The sequence below is a fragment of the Zerene cesonia genome, chromosome 3, assembly GCF_012273895.1.
Source record: "Zerene cesonia ecotype Mississippi chromosome 3, Zerene_cesonia_1.1, whole genome shotgun sequence".
NCBI classification, from domain to species: Eukaryota; Metazoa; Arthropoda; class Insecta; order Lepidoptera; family Pieridae; genus Zerene; species Zerene cesonia.
Window position 1 is genome coordinate 7,195,876 of NC_052104.1, and position 21,467 is coordinate 7,217,342.

At 31.1% G+C, this 21,467-nt stretch overlaps 1 protein-coding gene across 1 annotated transcript in view; it reads left to right on the top strand.

Moving 5' to 3' along the window:
• The window catches only part of LOC119838686 (progestin and adipoQ receptor family member 4), a 53,041-nt gene that overhangs the window by 23,412 nt on the left and 8,162 nt on the right, over window positions 1–21,467 (top strand). Inside the window, exons 3-4 of the mRNA XM_038364765.1 lie at window positions 15,885–15,988; window positions 17,916–18,053. Of these exons, the coding sequence (XP_038220693.1) occupies window positions 15,885–15,988; window positions 17,916–18,053 (242 nt within the window). The remainder of the gene's footprint in view (window positions 1–15,884; window positions 15,989–17,915; window positions 18,054–21,467) is intronic.

A 21,467-nucleotide genomic window follows, 5' to 3' on the forward strand; every position in this document is an offset into this window, starting at 1 on the left:
GAAAATGTTACAAAAAAAAATAATAGAAAAGTTAAAGCATTTCTAATTTATATTAACAAACAAAAAACAGTACGATGTACTATAAATGACTGCGTATATATGAGGTATGTAAAGCAAACTCTTTTCATACTTCGTAACCTAATTGAATTTACCTTTTGCAGAAGAATATTCATAAATACACAAAAAAAGCTTACACAGCTTCCAGTCATTATTGTTAGGAATGAAAAATGTCGCTTCATTCGTACCCTATACACAAAGAATCCGAAAGCGAAAACATTCTTACGACAGCATTGACTAGCCATTTTCAAATAAAAGAAACATTAAATTTTCTTCAGTTATTAATCCCGTTCATTATATATGTTACATGAGTATATCTTTCTTTGTTGCTTGTAGAAAAATATGAAACGATGTATGGGAAATTCAATTAAATGCAACAGAATTAATTTATGTCTGTTGGCGCTGAATGAAAAATATAATACTTTAAAAACATGCCGTAAATATCTTACGAAGTTAATCGCCCAAAATATATGAGCAGATCTTATTTTTTATCGGCCCAATTCCTTAAAAAATTTGGATTTTTTTAGGAAGTATTTAAATAGTTTGATTTTGAATTTTGTTTCTTTTTTTCAAAATAGTGAAACATTTTCTCCTTGTTTACATTTCAATTTAATAGCGAATTATGGTAACTGTTTTGCATTAGTGCTATTTCTTTGTTCTTCACCACGCTTAATTTATGTTAATTTGGTTCTTCGATTGGAACGGATCCCTTGGGTTCCCATTGTACTACTTGATAACTAAGTGACTATAGTTCGATTAGAGAGCCCACTTTACTAAACAAACAATCACTTTGTGCCATAATTTTATTTAAGGATAAGTTTTAAATAATTCTCCTATATCATATTTTTCGAAGCACAATAACGGCCGGTTTTACCACGTTCTGACAGTATATTTTCATTTTAACTGACAAATAAGATAGACAAAACATATCCATGCGGGAATAATAACTGAAAAATTATTCTGTTTGTAAAACTTTGAGAAATGAGCAATATTTTAAAGATCTTAAACAAGTTGAAGACAAAAAACTTGGTAAATGAGTAACGACAATGCAGAAGAGATTCTTAAAGTATCACCATTAGGGACCAATTCGGTTTGATTTTATTCGACTAAAATACAAATTTTAATTGACATCTTTTACCCATATTGTATACACGCGAGACAATGTTACAGATACAGAGAAGTGAAATTTTTCATCACTTTGGAATTCCATTCCCACAGGACTCGGGATCATAATATTCCCTAGCTCCCTGTATCTGTGTGTATAAATAAACAAAAGGGAAAACACATAAAAGAATGGTGCGAGTAGAAACTCATGCAAGTAATGTAATAAGTTGTAATGAATGTATTAATATCTGAAAATAAAGCTATCAATACTGTATTACTCCTACTGTTAGAGATGATTTTAAACATAAAATAATTAATCTATATCCTTACCGATATAAATTTACCAACGTAAATATAATAAAACAAATTCACATTTGACATATCTTATTGTATACTAACGTAACATTTAGGTTGTCAAAATAAAGCTCAAGCCATAAATCAACGTCACCTAGGTTCAGGCATCTCCTAGACGGCCTAAGCTTACAATAGAGTATATAAATCGACTGTCACGTGCCGAGTTTTCATACTTTTTCAGCTTTAATACTTTTTTTTCAATTATTTCCTCTTCTGTTTTGTTAATACTAGGCAGACTATTAAACATAATCTATAGATTTATATTCAGTCTATCGATTTGCAAATCGATATTATTTGCTGATGATATCGGCAATAACACAAACATTCTAGACGCGTCTACACCTAAGGCCTTGTTAGAGTTACGACTAATAATTTCAATGAAGCGAGTCGGATCTCTTACGATAAGTACCTAATTCTACTAATATAGTATTTATATTATCTGTGCTAATACAAACAATCTCTTTATTCTCTTAGTTAGATCTTAATCACAAGCTAGCCTATGGATCGCGTTGATAATAAGTTATAATTAAAATCATTATAATGTAACTATTAGATGATGTGTATAATAGGATGATATGCCTTAATTTCCTTTAATATTTAATATATATTTCTATAATAATATTAGCTGGTAAGTGGGCGGCTGGTACGAGTGGGAAAATTTCCAAATTAGGGAATGAATAACCGCACCTCGGGGGATGGAATTGTACATTTAGAGGAAAGGTTATTCTGAGGAAAAGATAATATATATCTTACACAAATACGTTATCGTGTGTTATTTATTATTAATAACAATAATTTAACATATCTTTGTGCGTGAATACTCCACATGTATGTAATGTACATTGAACAAACACGTGGCAAATAATGGATACACGAGCGGGTTCTTTATTTTCGAATTTAATTACTCGTATATATAATAACATTGTTACTTTGTTATATAGTGGACTTTTAAATAATACAATCATATGCCACTAATTTTAGTATAGTCAAACTGAGTTTGATTAAATTTAAAGTAAAGAAGAAGCGAATATATTATTATGTTCAAAAATATTAACTAGGATAAAAACATTGTCCATAAAGCAGTAATTCATGTCGTGCCTTTAAAAATTTCATTCCGCTGGTAATAGCCACAAATATCTTACTTTATAAAATATTTAATAAAATGAAAACAATTTCCTCTCTTACTGAAAAACTATTTTCATTAAAATAGCTAAGCAAACAGGACTCAGCGGGAGACCGATATTAAACATTTACAGTTATCTCCCACGAGCAACGTATCTTCACTATAAATGTAATAACTTTCAGAAGCATGGAAGCAGTTATTTACGAAAATCTCGTAACACAATAAACTTTTATAATTTTATATAGAGATTGGTTAGGGTGCGACGTAATAAAATATAGGTGAATATAAATAATAATTTCTTATTTTAACATTATAATTAATTTATTAGTATGATTTACATAAGAAAATATTGTATGGGGGTTTTGTTATGGATAATCTAAAATACTTACTCACATTACACCTTAGTTAAAAAGTTAATTACTAAGCTATATTAACTAGTGACTATTCAGATTGGTTAGGGTGCGACGTAGTAAAATATAGGTGAATATAAATAATAATTTCTTATTTTAACATTATAATTAATTTACTAGTATGATTTACATAAGAAAATATTGTATGGGGGTTTTGTTATGGATAATCTAAAATACTTACTCACATTACACCTTAGTTAAAAAGTTAATTACTAAGCTATATTAATTAGTGACTATTCCCTATCTATTACCCGGGGTTGATCCTGCGAGCGGCATGTCTCTATACAGTATAGCATATATTTGCTGGCTTCAAATAATCACAACTAAACAAACGCAGCTTGTGAACGCACAATTACTTTTAGTTTTGAAATGAAGGATTGTATGATAAGGGTGAGGGTCGTTTGAATCTCGATAATTATTTATTCGAAAGTACAATTTTAAACACGCTGTGATTAATGCTACGAAAATTAAGTAACACGTGTCGACTCTGTAAATTATCATTAGACGATAATTATCTTGATTGAACACATGTTGAATCAACTTTGTTTATATATGTGTTTAATTAATAATTAATTGTTTAGAAGCTGACTCGCTTGAGCGTCGCGTTTCTGGGAGACAATGTTTTTTAATTTATTAACCTGTAATAATTTGTAATAACAGAATTACTATACATATAATATACTATTAATATAATAAGAATACTGAAAAGTTAAAAGTAAATGTTATATTATACATTTTACAATTAAGAATTTGAATTGTTTTCAATATTATTTTTGAATATATTTGCAAATGGGCACCTTCAGAAACAATTGTGACTATATATTATTATGATTAATTATTTACTTTTTATATTTACTTGAACATTTTATGCCGTAGGCTCAGGCAGCAAGGTATGTATTGCTAATAACTACCATGCCTGTATCAGAGAAATAAAAGTCAAGGCATTGATAGAAACAAATTACTTCGTCTTAGATCGGAAATATCGTGGCTTTGGAAATAGAAAATAAAAATAGCAGTATCAAAGAGGCAGTGAGAATTATTATTAGAAAAGTTGCAAGCTAAGCATTTGGAGGCTTTTGACGTCATCGTCTGCGGCTTTGGCATTGAATCTATATTGAGCCGGGTTGGGTCAAAATAGATCTATTATTTGAATTCAATAGATTTACAACACAACGGCATGCGATGGCTACCTAGTGAGGTAATAAAATAGTACAAAAGCTTTTGTTCTCTATCTAATAAGTTACTATTGTATATCTCTACACTTCTGCGTGTAGGTAATATTACTTCATTTATTACTCACATTTTTTATTCTGTTACAAAGAAATTAAACATTTCTGATATACAAGAAAGCTCAAACTCAAGATAAGAGCCAATATCTACGCATCGTATTATTAAGGCTGATGTTTATAAGAATATGGATGGATTTATACAGTTTGCTATCCTTTGTTGTCTGTTACTCTTTATTGATAGTTTCCATCCACGCATTCATTCATATTTGTCTTTTTTTATTCACTCTTTTGATCTTTGTTGTTATATAAATGAAGTGAGTAATGTTCTGCTGATGAAATGCTAACACTTCCAGCGCTTTAAACATAGGAATTTAATCCTGTAATCGCTTTTGTTAAGGAAGTAAGTTGGGCAAACACAGGATACCTAGTTGATGGAAATCGAACACAGACATAAGGAAGTTAAATATAGTATTGTGCGATTAAAAAATTACGTTCATTTTAAATGTTACGGCTGTAATTATAGATAATTTCTCCACATTTTTGGGTCACAATATAAAAGTGGTTGTGAAGGAATATTAAACAATATTATAGAACAAAAGTATATTAATGGGTTCTAAAACCCATTTTTTATGCATTTCTATTCCTGTATATATGGAACATTTACTGATTATAACCGTAAAGGCGATTGTACAGATGAAGTATAGTATGTTATCACTACAATGTATATTAATGCTTACCGTACAAAACGCCCTATTCTATTTATATTTTATCCTTCAATTCAGTATTCAAATTTATTTTTACATTTTTGCAAAGTATAGCGGTATTTTTTTCGTGCATACAATATACATTGATATAATATCGCCACTATAGCTTACTCTATAATATAACTGTATGTTAAAAAGTCTACTCACAGCGAACAATGAAAAAAACGCTATCTTAAGAATCAAGATCATTAGGTTCGCATCATTAGGAGAATGAATGGCGTCATGCCAAGAACTTGGGAGGGGAAAGAAATGAACTTCTTTGTAAATGTGTTAACTATATTTCTTAAGGAAATTAGGGCAAAAGTGTGTCGAAATCTTACAGTGGATTTACGCTGTGTATTTATTTTCCGTGGGGACTATTTACACATTGCGTAAATATTTGATGGACCTAGAAATATGCTTTTTTTCATAATCCCGGGCACAACAGGGCAAATCAACTACTCCTGTATAGTTCAAATGTCAAACGTAATCTAACCAATCCCACCCCGTAAATTATTAATTTCGTCCTAAGTAGATCATTTTAATGCGTAAATATTATGAAAAAGTTTTGTTTCTTGATGACAAACCGGAACTTTGGTATACACAAATGTATTACAAGTGATGAAAATATATCTGATACAAGTAACAAAAATGTATCTCAGTTGAGATTTTTTTAAATATCCATTGACACTCACACAAATGAATTCTATATATCTACATTATAATCTGGATGGGTTTATGTTAGTACAAAAATTACACGAAAGTAGTATGTTTAAAATTTATCTGTTACCCACACTACATCTATAATATATCTATCTATACTATATTATCTGTGTGGTATATGTACATCAAAGTAATATTAAGTTTACGTGTTTATTTCAATACTTCAGTTTGATTCAGATTTTGAGAATTATTTTAGCATAAGTTGTTCAACAGTCCAACGATCCTCTATGGTGTAATAGATTATAAGTGTATAATATATGGTTTATAAGCATCCATGTAAAATATCGGATAATACGTCAGATAGAATTTAACATAGCGCAAGCTCATAACGTATTTACTTAATAGGCTAAATAACCATGAAATAAAAATTGTATAATAGTTTTGAACTTCTATAAAAACGCGGTGCAATAAAATTTATTTCTTTTTAGACACGTTTAAGTAATCTGCAGGTAAAGTGACAATAAGAAACTCGGACATTATGTGTATGGGTTTAGGGTTTAGCGTCCGGGATACAAAGATTGAGCTTTGTGGGGGTTGGCCCAGGTGATTAATGCGTTTTGCGGAAAGTTAATGGTCAGAAACATTTAAAATCGACGGTTTTGGTTAGTGACTAAGCGAACTGTTTCAAACTCAAACTCAAACATTGATTTATTCAAAATTATTATTTACAACCGGATCGGAATGCCGTTTCTACGGAGAAGAGCCGTCAATATACTCTGTAGTTTCTCTTTGCCAATCATGCCAATTTTGCATTTTAATAAATAGATATATTGCAATATTTAATAGATAATATGTAGATATAATATTGTTATATGCAGATGTAGTAATGGTTCCAAAGAACTGTCCTGTGGTTCTTAAGCGAATTTCCTTGAAAATTCGTGATAAAAGCATTAAATTGCAATGAAGCATAAAATATAAGTTACATATTTAGTTCCTGTTATGAGATCACGTTTATTAGTGTGCAAAAACATTGCAATTGGCTCTGGTCGGGTTTCATTTATTTCTCACTAGTATTGTGCCCGCGGCGTCACCCGCGTATAAATCTTTATCCGCTTATAATCAAGGGAATTTCCCGTCGGAATAAGATGTTTCACCGTAGTACGTTATAAAAATTATACCTAAAAATCGGTTCGTTGTGACATATAAGAAAGACAAACACACAATTTACAAATTCAAAATTGCTTAATTTCGAATTTATAATCATAATCTTAGCAGGGATTAAATTATAAGCTAAAGATATAATACTTGTTCAACTTGGTTCAATCTAAATGGATTTATGTCTATTAAATTTTTATTAAATGCCTTACACTATTTTACTTTTGCCTTACTTGATTAGCTAATAAAACGCAATTATATGATTTTATTTTGATTATAGTTCCTTACAAAATTTGTAAGGTTTTTTTTTCATAGCATATGTTTTAAGTTAATACTTTTGGTCCCTGTCGTCTTCGCTCGTGTTATTTATATATGTATATTTAGAAATTAAAAACTTTTCAACGGATTTTAAACGCGATTTATTCATTATATTATTAACCCGACGTTTCGAACACTTTACAGCGAGCGTGGTCACGGGGAGACTGTCTCCCCGTGACCACGCTCGCTGTAAGTAAATGTATAATACTCGCGTGAAACCAAACACAAGAAAATACTATATATGTATAGCCAATAGCACTAAGAGATAGGTGAAGGATTTTATTTTAATCATTTCAGTAGTTCCTGGGATTTGCACGTTCAAACAAAGAAACTAATGAACTGACTGTAGAGCACACATATATGTATTTTTTTTACACGTGGCATTTCCTTATAGCACAAATAATATAATTCTAGTAATAGCATATATAGTACGACATTATTTCTTCTTATGACTGGAATTTTTCTATTCAGTTTCAACTTCATATTCATTCCGTATACAAAAGAACATAAAATTTTACAACTATGTATAAAGTTTTTCAATTTACATTCAACACCACACGTAGACAAATCCTTTACTGAGTATTACGAGTAGGTATTACAATTGAGAACTGGGGTTTCCTATAGAATGGATATTGCTACTGCTAATTGAATTCACTTGTGTTTCGGCGAAACATCCATACATGGAGAAGTACATGCAAATTCTGGAATGGTTTTATAATGATAGAATAAAATTTCCAGTAGTTCCGAAATAATATGTTCACATATATTCCTGAGAAATGTACAAGACTTTTCAGAAAGGACATTGTTTAATTTTTAGTTCTATAGCATTGAAATGCTTTATAAACGAGAAATTTTGAAAGAATAGAAAAAATTTGATCACGAGGCAGGATTCGAACCTGCATTTCTTGCCTAACCGTAGCAACCTAGCCTCTCGGCCACCGGTTTTTTCTATTCTTTCAAAATTTCTCGTTTATAAAGGACATTGTTGTTATGATTTAAGTTTACCATCTATATGTTTACCTTGTCTCTGTTCTGATGATAAAGTAGAATATGTCTTACATTATTTGTATTCTTAGACTGTACGTATCCTTTTCCCTTACCCATAGTCAATACTTTTGATATTATAAAGACTAAAGTTTATGGATTCGTGCGTTTAAAACGTTGCAGGGCGTTTAGTCTCTGGATGTACTCAAGCGATTTTAAAAATTTATTTTACTAAGGTATATTGACTATTTTCACTACAAATTACTAAATTGTTACTACGTTCTGGTGCTTACCATAATATCTTCTTTTATTCCTTATACAATTCATGATCTTAAAATAAGTATGAATAAATACACAATAATATGGCAGTCCTATTAATATTAAACTAGCTGTGACCCGCGGTTGAAACCGCGTAAGCGTGCTGCGTAACCGTATCCCGTAGGAATATCGGTATAAAAAGTGCCTATGTTTTATTTCAGTTGTCCAGCTATCTACGAAGCAAAATAGTATTATTATTCACCAATAGATGTCAAAAAAAAAAACACGAATAAAACACGAATATGACATTTTCTAAAAAAAATTCCTAGCTAGATCGATTTATCGCCCCCGAAAACCCCTATATACTAAATTTCATGAAAATCGTTGGAGCCGATTCCGAGATTCCAATTATATATATATATATATATATATATATATACAAGAATTGCTCGTTTAAAGGTATAAGATTACAAACGTGAATGTTTGTAAGAATGTGTATGTGTATGTTTGTTAGTCGTTACTCTTTCACTCGAAAGCCAAGGAATGGTTTTTGATGGGACTTTGCAGTGAAGTAACTTATGTATAACATGTAAGCTATAGAAATACTTGTTTTTGCGGTTTGGTCTGCTGGTGAAACCACACAAAACAACTAATCTAATAAATAAATGCTAAATAAAAGTCTCTTACGCAAAATGAAGAGGAAAAAATATCTTTTTTTTTTTAAATTATCAAAATAGCCAACGAGCAAAACTTATGAATTCATAGCACGTGCAAGCCAAATTGACTTGCCGTGTTATAATTTAGAGGAATGATTTTTTATCATTTAAGTTAAACATAGCATTAGCAAAAATTATTTTATATTTTTATGACATTTAGGACCGATTTCACCTCTTGGTGATATGAATTATTTTACAACAATTAAAGTTCCGCAATTTCTTGATATGTTCTGCTCAGCAACAGACAACTCCGATAGATAACTATCGAAGTTGTCTTTCACGTATGAAATATATAAGTGTTAAATAAGCTTTATCAGCAAGTCGTGAGACTGGGCTTTAAAATGCTCAACGCTTGTTTTGTTGGGAATATAAATAGAGGCTGTTTGTGTATATAGCAGTCAGGTAGTGGAAACGAACAAAAGCAAACGAATAACAAACATTGTCCCGTTGTTCAAGCCGCACTGAATATTGCATCATGTATGAACAGCGAGTGTTCTTTAATTGTTACAAATATCCATACAAAACCAGTTCTTTAGGTTTAAGTACGCAGCATTTATTAAAATTCATTATACGGATCCTTTATAATGCAACACTCTAATGTGATTTCACAATTCATTTTTTAATTCTTTTTCCTAAGAAAGTTTCCTCTGAATTGCATTAGAAACATAGCAATTTCTCTTAAGTTCGACACCGGTGTCTGGAGAATAACAATTATTTCTCGTTGTCGGAGGTATTGTTCCAAGGCATCTGAGCTTAAGGGGCCAAATGAGGAGCTTATTTAACAACTAGCAACCTCAATTACATTTTAGGTTACTGCTTCTGCTATATTAATATTTCAAATAATTTTAAGATGTATATAATAATTAAGTTCAGTTTCAATTGTTTTTATCATATTCATCTCATGTCTTTCAAAACAATAGAAAGATAAACATAAAAATATTAAATCTATTTAATTTAAAATAGTGTTGTATTCACTTCCCATAATTATTCGTAGTTTTTAACTTACTATTGTTTTAAAGAAAATGGAAATGAGATTTAGAAAGGAATATTGTTTTAGTTCATTTTTGTAAAAATTACCTTTCAATTTTCATTGTCCGAGAAACAGACTTCTAATAAATGAGTATTCAAAGTTTCCAGCCATTTAGTCTCTTGTGACAATAAACACGTAGCTAAATAATGGCGATTAAACAGTTGGGCAAACAATGCTAAAGCTTCCGTATGTTTGCAATTTATGGGCTAATTTACATTCATAACAAATTAAACTGAATGCCCGGTTTGTACATTTAAGAGTGACGATGGCTTAGTTTACGGCTTTATTTATATACGTATGTATGTAATGTTATCTTGAGACAATGATTTGCATTACGCGTTTCTGTCAATGTTGTGTGAATATACTATAATTTTTCTGGATAAAAATTGTAAAACTGTTATTAAACGCTTTGGGCCAGCTTGCACAAGGGAAGTACCACACCCACCGAAGACCGGCGTGAAATAGCAGTATACTACTTTGTTTCGTACGGTGAGTGGGGGAGCCAGAGGCCCGTCACTCACCCTTTCCCTTACCCCTTAAAAGCGGGCAGTGACTTCGCAGAGGCTTACCTCTGCGAATCATATGGAGCTGGGATAATCGCTTACCATCAGACGACCCACCAGCAAAGTTGCCCGCTGTGACACAAGAAAAATTAAATGTATAAGAAGAAAGTAAATATCGTAATAACTGTCATTGTACAATTCTAAAGAGACATGCAAGAATAACACGAGAAATTCAGATATTGCGAACTGTAACTAGATTATGTCTCCGTCGAAATTCTAAACTGTAAATTTATCGGATCCAACAGTGGTTTCGACAAACAAACACCTGAATCACAATGTTAGCTCTGTACACTATGTAAATGACTTGTTTCGCTTCACTCAGATACTCGAGATTTACAAATTCCAACCCATGTTTAGCGCTATCCGCCCTCTCGTTTACAAAGAAGAAAATAAGCCATAATACGCAGTGCAGTTGTTTATAATTTGTGGCAAAGGACCAAGATGTAACTCGGGCTTTTTTATCCTGCCTTTAAAAATGAGAGAGGCCTCTAATTTTTTTGAGCTTAACAAAGGTACAATTTTCTATAGAACTTAAGATCCGTCCCATCTTTACTAATATTATAATTTCAAAAGTGTGTTTGTTTGTTTTTCTATCATAGCGGTGTTTATTTGTATCTGAAAATAATTAGAAAGCTTAACTATGTCATTTATTTAGTCAACGCTAAACACCGATAAAGGCTACTTATAATCTATATCACTAGAACAAAGTAAACTATGTTAAAATACGACCGCTTGTCTGTTTTGAATCCAAACTGTTATCTTATTTTTGAGAACCAGGCAATAGCATGAGAACAGTCCGACTTTCTAAGTTTATGAGCCAATAAAATGAAGTTACTTGTAAAAATCCACATAATATTGATTCCAACGGGTTTATAAGCTTACCTACATTGAAATTAAGTGCAGTTCTCACATATATAACCGTCCTACATTCCCAAGAGTTTCTGTCTCGTAGAAAATCTCCGAATGGAACGACTCGATAAGAGGTTCCGTTACAAGTTATTTATTGACAGCTTCTGAACTGTTTCAATTCTATGTGTGCGAAAGAATGTTTGAAACATGAGTGTTTGGTCTTATTCCAAATACTCATGCTTCAAATCAAGTCAAAGCTGAATTTTGTGTGAAATATTATATTAATATTCAATTTCATTATTTTTTGAGTTTGTCACTTTCGACTGGGTGAACGAATTTTGATGAAATTTGTTATTCTAAAGCCTCCTCTATCATCCTATTAAAAATTGGTCGAGTCTTGACGAATTAAGTTTGAGACGGTTTAGTTCAATTTATCCAATATAGTTCCAACCACCAATTTATATCGAAGTTCATTGCATCTATTAAATTCTTATATTTAGATTATCCATGTATGTATTATCAATACCAAAAAGGTCTGTGATCTCGATATAAATGAGGTTCCAATGGTCATATTTGTCTTCCCGTCGCTACTAGGAAATTACACCAAACACAACAGGATTGGACGCAATGTGAGCAATCACTTCCAATCGAAAATCAATCTTAATGTACTCCGAGCTGTCAATGATAATGGACAGTGGGTCTAGGGGATCAGAGAAATAGTTGTTGTTTATTGCTATACTTATGAAATTTTCGGCGTTCAAGGAAATGTAATAGCAGGAAATAAATGAAGCATACGTACCTATTATTGTTAATACATGAGATGTATGTAGCAATTAATTTACAACTAATATTATAAAGAGGAAACTTTGGTATTTTTATATGTTTGTAACGTTTCCACGAAAAAACCACCGAACAGATTTCAAAAATTCTTTCACCGTTAGAAAGCTACAACTTCATTGATTGATATAGGGTATGTATGTACTACGGGGGAAGCCGGGGCGAATAGCTAGTATATACTAAAAAAGAATGAAATGATTTTGATAGAAACGAAAGTATCTATGGTAAATATCTAAAAAGCGTAAGGAAGCAAAGTGGAAAGCGTCGCAACCAAGCGATTGTAGGCATTATTTGTTTATAGACCGACTTCAAAAAATTAAGTTATAAATATGACTATTTTTTTGGGTTTGTTTCCTCATACATTACGGCTAGGTGATTATTGACCGACTTCATAAAAAAGGAGGAGATTCTGTGTTCGTCTGTATGAGTGAGTGCCTGAGTGCCTGGTGGCTTCCATGTTGTCCCAATTGAACTTTGTATAGATAGTTCTAATAACTTGTTTTTTGTTAAAAATAAATAAAATACTCTGGAGATAGTTTTCTTCGATTCCTCGGGTGAAACCGCCTGCGGAAAGCTAGTATAAACTTAGTCCACCTTTCTAATTCGCAATGATAGTTAACCTGTGTTTAGTACTAAAAAATCAAAATAATTATTATCAACATAAATTATCCATCGAAAAAAACCTTCGAAATCGAATAATATTTTCATATAGAATAATAATACTTTATGTAAAATATTTTCTCATTGTTTAATCTACCATGAAGCGGTCGCAGTAATTTTTTTATTTTGTTTCTATTACCAAAATCAAAAGTTAAAAAAATCTGAATTATACAACATTTTCAAATAAAAATGATAGTGTAAAAATGATATGTGTAATACATATTAAAATTTCGACATCATATACTTAGATACACATTGTTCTTCAAAGGAAGGATAATATTATAATATAGTTTAGAATAAAGCCATTTAGCATGCCCATTGGTTTCATGGTAAATTGAAAATTACATCAGAAAACAAATAGATTTGTTATAGAAAATATGTACAAATATGCTAATATTCAAACTTAGTTTTTATTAATTTCACTTAAAAATACTAAATCTTAATGCAACAGTTTAAAATCTGTTTTTCCAGAATAATGATTAGACAATATTTTCCCGAAATAAACTCTCAAAATTTTACACGATTACTAAGTTCGAAAGTATATGGTCTGTATATATGTAAAAATGCTAACTATTGCTAGATAATACAATATTTTGTGTTCAAAATAAACGTAGTTTGTTATTATGCTAGTTATGGAACCAAATTTTATTAAAATCCAAATTATACCATATAAAACACACCTATGGTATATAAGAACTTTGTTGATAAAATGGAAATTATGATTTTAGTAGTATATTGTAATTGTGAGTATATGTATCATTTTGTAAATGTGTCTTTTAGTTCGAATTTGAACGTTTTAATATTTAAATCTTACGCCAAAATAACAAAAACGAAATATTAAAAATTCTACACTAAATAGATTTTAGGATACGAACTAAATTGAAGTTTATATATCTCTTCATTAGAGCTTATAGCTAATGGAAGATTGTGAAAATATATAATTGTGAGTGGCGACCGTCCAAAGGCTTAATCCCTCAGCCCTCTGCGAAGCCCATCTTAGCACTTACGTCCACGCCGAGTAGATCGGATAAGCGAAGAAGAATTAGCTATACCCAAGGCCAATCATACATTTTTAATAGCGTATTTAATTAAACTGGTTGCAGTCTTCAATAGAAATAAACATAAATAGCGTTTTATTTTATATTATAATAAGATTTAATACTTACACGGTACTTACTTTATTAGGTACATGTTTTTATTACAAATATCAAATAATAAAAACATGCACCTAATATAAATAGTCAAAACAAAATAAATAAGTACAAGCATTATATAAATTGAAAACTATACCAATCATACGCTTTCATTGAACCATGAAAGAAATAAATAGATTAGTCACATCAGTGAACCAAATATTTAAATTTCAGCTTACAGAATTGTTATAAATTATTATAAAAAGTAATTTGTATCGTGATTGATGTTCATCGCTTATTGCGAGAGATACTTTTGTAAGCTGAAAGTGATTGACGGCATTTTCGAGTCTAATTTATCACATCCTTTATTTGAATCCACTATTATTATATAGTATTAAATTCGATTAATTAAAATTATATAAAATTAGCTCTGGACACATTTATAAAACCCACTAGGGTTTTTTATTTGTAATTATGAGCTTAATTTTCCTACATTTGTTATTAAATTAAATAAGGAAAATTCCAGCTACTGATAAAACATTATAACCGTTTTCGAATATTCTGCCAATGCGTGCGACTCGCACTCGCGACAATAATTCCGTACAAATAAACTAAACCTTGGAAAAACATTGGTCACCCATCCAATTTAAGATCGTTGCTTAGCTCAGATTTTTTATAATTCGTTGTTTTTCTGTTGACAACAGAAATACATGATCTCTGAAACTATGAACTGCCTAATAAACACGGTAATCAGATACAACAATAGGAAGTAATCGACGCTAAAAATTGATTGTGCAATGTGGCTACATTATAATAATCTAGGGCTGTTGTGAGGTTGTATGAAAATCGTAAAGGAAAAGAAAAATACTCGCTAGTATTTAGTTGATGTCTTAGAACGGATTTTGGAATAGGGCTGCATTAAGGGAGTCGTTAACGTTGGTTTAGAAAATATTATAACAGATACAGACATTATACTATAGGTACGAAGAAAATAAAATTGTGTTGCTTACTGTACGAAAACTTTGATTTAAGAATGATTTTGACACTTAAAAGTGTCGTTTTTATGTGATTTCATAACATAATTTCAATAATGCAGAATCCCGCATATCAATCCTGCAGGATTGAATGAGCTTATGGCAAATATATATGGCTTTATAGCAAATTTTACGAATAAAAATCAACTACCTACATGTTTATACAAATACTATTTCCATTTTCCTATGCACAATTTTGCATCTATACAAGCTTTGTGTCTCAGAAGTATTTATAACTCATATAAAAATAATATCAAGAAACTGATAAGTTCGTTTGTTTGTTTGAACGTGCTAATCTAAGGAATTACTGGACCTAATTGTTACATAATATGTATATGATCCCTGTTTGTAGATTGCGGACCGTAAGGAAAGATTTTTGGTATCGAACGTTATTTAGGGCTTTATATCGTTCAAAATTCAAGCTCATAAATGTATATATACATCAAATCTTTTTTAATTAAATAAGAATTAACCAAATTAATGGAAAACTCAAATACTTCGTAGTTGCTCAAATTATATCAACTTTTTCTTCACAGCAGTCATACATAATTTGTATGTATCATTGTATTATAAGAAATTAGTAAATACGAAAACACAAATATTTCTTCCTTATAATAAAGATTTAGATTGTTTTTTTTTTTACATTTATTTATTTTGTTCACAGGAGCAATTCCGATGGTAACAGCGACAGTGTACTGCGCACCCGCACCTTTGCGTTATGCTGCTCTCGCCGTGTATAGCCTTGGAAGCCTCCTTGGGTTGTATAAGGTATTTTTTTCTATATTTTATATAGAATCCTAAAAGTAAAAACTATAAATTTAATTTGTGTGTATAATAATAATAAATAAAGTTAAAAAAGAAAAACATGCTTTAATTATAGAATCAACTAAATTGTCACCCTTTCTTGCACAGAACGAAGTAAAGAAAATATTTAATCCTGGTGATCCTAATCAGGATAATAAGATGAACTCTTGAAGTAATTATATAATCGTACGATAAATACAAAGTTAGAATTAAATATATCCGTTAAATGTTGGTGATAAAACGAATAAAGTGGTATTAAAAATTTAATCGATATGAAACTTTCGAATGTTAATTCATAATTTTTGCTAGTTTCTCTTAACAAAGCTATCATGCAGAAAATACCATATATAAATATGGGAAGGAAGGAAAAAAGGAAATCCTTAAACCAAAACACCAAAATTGAAAGCTCCGAATGACGTCATGCAAAATATATTCGTAAATAAATTTTACTGGAACAGGTTTATTTGATCACACATCGCCATACCCAGCTCGTTTCGTCACGGACACTCTTAAATACGTAGTTGTGACGTAGATGGAACAGAACGGCACGTTTGAGATAAAAAAAATATATCTATATACTCGCAACCGGGTATTTGGATTTACCGACACAGAGGAAAATGGTAAAGCCCCGAGTCCCTTTTTGGAATTAGTGGCCTTTGGCATGTGATATTTGTTTCGCTGGTCGATTTTTTGTGGGTGAGCACTTAATCGACTTCTTCAAAAACATACACAATATCATGATATCATTAATTGTTTAGTAGAAAAATGTCAAGCGTCATTATACTGCCCATTCCGCATGGAGAAATAAAATAATGTAAAATCATATATAAGGAATGATAAGAATTAAATTTATAGAGACAATATAATATGACATTTGAGTATTTAGAAAGTTGACGTTAAAATAGCAGAGAGCAGCTTCTAATGTGATTGTACAACTCAATACTTTAACATAAATGTTAATATTTATATAAATAGATAATACAATTAACATACATATTTATCTCATAAACGCCCAATTGAATACTTGTTCTAGATAGAATCTAGAATACATAAATCTGACCACAAATAATATAATATTATGCATTGGTAACAAATAGTAAAGGTAGAAGAGATTCGAAAAACATCACCCTTAAATAATGTCAGTAAGCTTAAGTCTGATTGACTATCTTACTAATATAATACGAATATATATTTTAATGTTTGTATTACGAACAAATTAACACTATCCACATTTTGAAACCAGAAGATTTATAGAAATTTAGGTATCATAATGACATCTTATCTTGTCTTCCTGTCAAATGAAAACCTGACATTTATACAGGAAATAGGTAAATGCTAACATACTCGATTTAGCTCAGCTGATAAGTTGATTGCTTCCTAACTTTTGAAGACATTTAATCAAAAGGAAAACTGCTACAGGGCACAGATTTCAATATAATTGAGTTTAACTCTTCACTGCGCTTGGGAAAATAAAAAAACGCAGTACTAATTATATTGAAACCGTTTAATTACTGCTAAACCAATTCCACAAGCGTATATAAATGTCCATGCAGGGTTATCTCTTACAACTGTGACGTGTGAGTAAGGAGAAAGTAATCAATCGGTATTTACGCTACAGAAATAAACTAATGAGAAGGGATTTCAGATATTTTGCTTGACGGAAATAGTAATTTAGATCCAGTTTTCCTTTTAAAAATCGTAACATTAAGGAAAAAAACAGTGGGTCAAATTCGAGTCTAGCAAAGACACAGGTTAGTGTATAAAAGCGCATTAAATATATGAGTCTGGCAAGATACAAGAGATTGATTACCTTAATCACCACATAAAAAGGGAATCTGTCAGAATTCAATAAATCTTGAAGCATGTGTTTCAATAATGCCGTTTCTTGCAGGCAATGCGAGCGTGGTCACCATGGGAGCGGCGGTTATGCTTCGCTGCCCCGTTCTGCATGCGGCTGTTGCTTGCCGGCGCAAGAGCGGCCCGGTTCGGCGGCGGCGACCCACATGCTATCCTGCATGTCTTCCTACAGGTAAAACAATAGATGTCGCGGACGTATACTAATAAGCTCCCGTGACCCCTTCACTAAACCGGCTAAGAAAAAACTACGTAGACGATTTGTAACTTTGCAAAACTTTTTTAAACACCCATTTTGAACTATACTTTTTACAGAAAAGTGAGTTGTTAATGTAAATTTATCTTTTTCTTGAAAATTCAAAATCATATTATACAATAATAAATTCAAAATCATATTATTCAATATCATATTATACAAAGTATATGTTGTATTTATATTGCTAAAGAAATCCTATACATCCTATCCTATATATCAGATAAGTCAAATATACTGGTGCCAATGAAACAAAAACGTCTTTGTTACTATAGATACCTATTGCTCACCCTATAATTTTTACACAAGAAATTAGTACTATATTGCTAATGACTTTCTCGTCCAATTACTATAACTCTACCCACACTCCCAATACACTGACAGGAATTTAAGGTTAAGCTCTCGTTCGGTTTATGACGTAAAATTTCAAAGTAAAAGACGTTCAGCAAAGGTTATCGGAAATTTAATTATCTAAGTGTTCTATCGTCGATGAGTTCTTATTTAATAAAACTAATCGATACACTGTATTTTTGTGAGTGCACAGGAAGAGTACACGTTGTAGTTAGTTATGATGAAACTAAAGATCAAAGCGGGAAGAAGTTATCTTACACATTACACATGCTGTAAACCGCATTGTTACATAAGTATTGATGTGTGGACAGAATGAGGTCAACAGTTACGTAGTGACTTACAAGTTCAGTGAACCAATAAGGAGGAATAGTCACGGGACCCTCAGCTGGCAGAGGGCCAAACCATTTCAACCTTACCCTTTGAAGACCCTTACAAAACTCGACTTTAGCATGCACTTAATATTCGATAATGATCTAAACACTACATATCGTATTTTCACAATCTTTTGATCGAAACAAGTACATATGGACAAGTAGGTAGTATGTTGGTATTCTTCTTACTTATATAAAGGATTGTATCTTACTGACAAAACAGTGATCTGATCCATAATTATTGAAAGAAATAAAAATATACATTTTAAATCGAAAATGACTGTTTTAAATCAGGTTTAAACTGAGCAACATTATAATTCCACTTTTAAACATATATTAAATTGAATAGGCTTAAATAGAAGATGGTCTGTTCTAATCGTGAGTGAATGTGACATATTTTCATAGCAATGTTAATATACTTTACTCCTTTAATATCACCAATGAAGGTGCGGTAACGAGGTGCGCGGCTAACTGCTGTTTGTTTAAAATGAATTATGGCATGCGGTACTTTATGGTATTATCATATGACCTGACACTGTTAACGACTATGTATGTAAAAAGCCCTTGAAGGAAATAAATAAATGAAAAGTGCCAATGGGATATCCTTACCTATAATTCTATACTTATAAATACTTAATAATACGTAACTGAAGAGTCTGTTTTATTATAGGCGGTTATCTCAAGAACTACCAAGTAAAACAGAATATTGATTAACAACGAAACCTGTAAGAAAATAATTTTTGCACCAAGTCCGAAAGAGTTCGGAGTTATTAGAGAATAATTTTTAGGATTAAAATTTTTAAAAGATCTACAATAAATACGTTTTGTATGAAATGTTCAATAATATTCATTTTAATAGGTATTCACCAATTGCTCTTTTTTATTGAAAATTTTAGGTTAATTGATGTCGTTTTTATAAATTAGGTCACGAGCTAAGTTTTAAAGTAAAATTGAATGGAATGTACTTTTCAATTCATTAAAATCGACGAACCGAAAATAAATTGAAGAAGTACCTGCACTACAGTCTGAATCGCTATAAACTAGCTGATATCTCAATTCAGCTGATATTACCTGTATTAAACCCATGTATGGAATTAATAGCACAGTATAGTTTTGTGAGAATATGTGATTAATATTTAAATCATTAGGGTTACATGATGTTACTTAAACAGCCATGTTGATTCTGGTTAATGATATCTGCAATGCTGTTATTTTTTGTCCTTAAAGTACTAGTGATACACTATACCTAAGAGAAATTATATTTTCTAATAATTTTCATAAACCTACATTGTTGTTTTTTATTCTTTTACCAATAAGAAACAAACACTTATTGGCTATGCAATTAAATGATCATAATGTATCTTAATTGAGATCGTCATCTGTACAATTACACTTCTGCCTTTATATTAATTGTAGCTTTTCGCACGCACCCGTAACCGCGTAGACAAAGGAAATTTCCGTGAGAGTAAGATGTTTACCGCGTTCTTAAGCCTATAGCTCAATATCACATAAAATCATATCATTACTTGTAGTTAGCTTAATCAAAGATACTATGCATCACACACTATGAAGTACAAAGTTATGTTTCAACTACAACTTTACATAACAGCTTTAATTGGAGTGAAGTTTTTGCTCTCCTCTGTACTCCAACTCTTAAGTGTTTGAATCGTACGGTTTTCGGAGTACGAACAATTTTATGAAAATAACTTTATGTATATTTGGATTAATAAAAAGTTTTTTATTTTCTAAAGAACATTGAGGATAACCTTTGAAATTATAATATTACTAGCTGCGGCCCGCGGTTTCCCCCTCGTCAGTGCGTATCCCGTAGAAATTGGGATAAAAAGTTGCCTATATGTTATTCCAGTTGTTAAGCTGTCTACGTACCAATTTTCATTACAGTCGGTTCAGTAGTTTTTGCGTGAAAGAGCAACAAACACACGCACATCCTTACAAACTTTCGCACTTATAATATTAGTAGAATTTGTTAAATTGCTAATGGACTCAAAAAATCTTACATTGTACAGCAGCCCACTGTTAAAAGGCATGAATAATAAATCGGAATTCAGAATTCATGATATCTGTTAAAGTAAATCCGTATAGCACTAAAAAGGAAAGTGAGGCAAAAGATCCCCTTCGACCTTTAAAAATGAAAATACGCGAACACTGTCACGGGAAGCATCCATTATTAAGCAAGTTGTGAAATATTAAATAGACGTCATAAAATGAAACAGGTGGATCTCAACGGGGCTAATATTTTAGCAAATTCACTGATCAAATTTAATGCCACGCTGGGCAAGGAAAACAAGACCCTTGTCAACTTCATGTTTGACGTTATTAAGAATACCTTATGTAGCCAACATATGAAATAAACGCAAACAAATGCTTAAATTTAATCGGCCAAGCCAGGCTTTTCTATGTTTTTGATTCCTTAAATATGCAAAGAATGTTATATCGTGTTTCTATCCCTTATACTAAAAAAAAAAATACCGATAATTTGGAAAACTTACGTAGTGCCAAACACACACGAATTATCCAGGTGAAATTAAATAAATATCGTCGATGTCGGGTACACAGAAACCTCTCATGTATCTGAATTATAATTATCCAATTT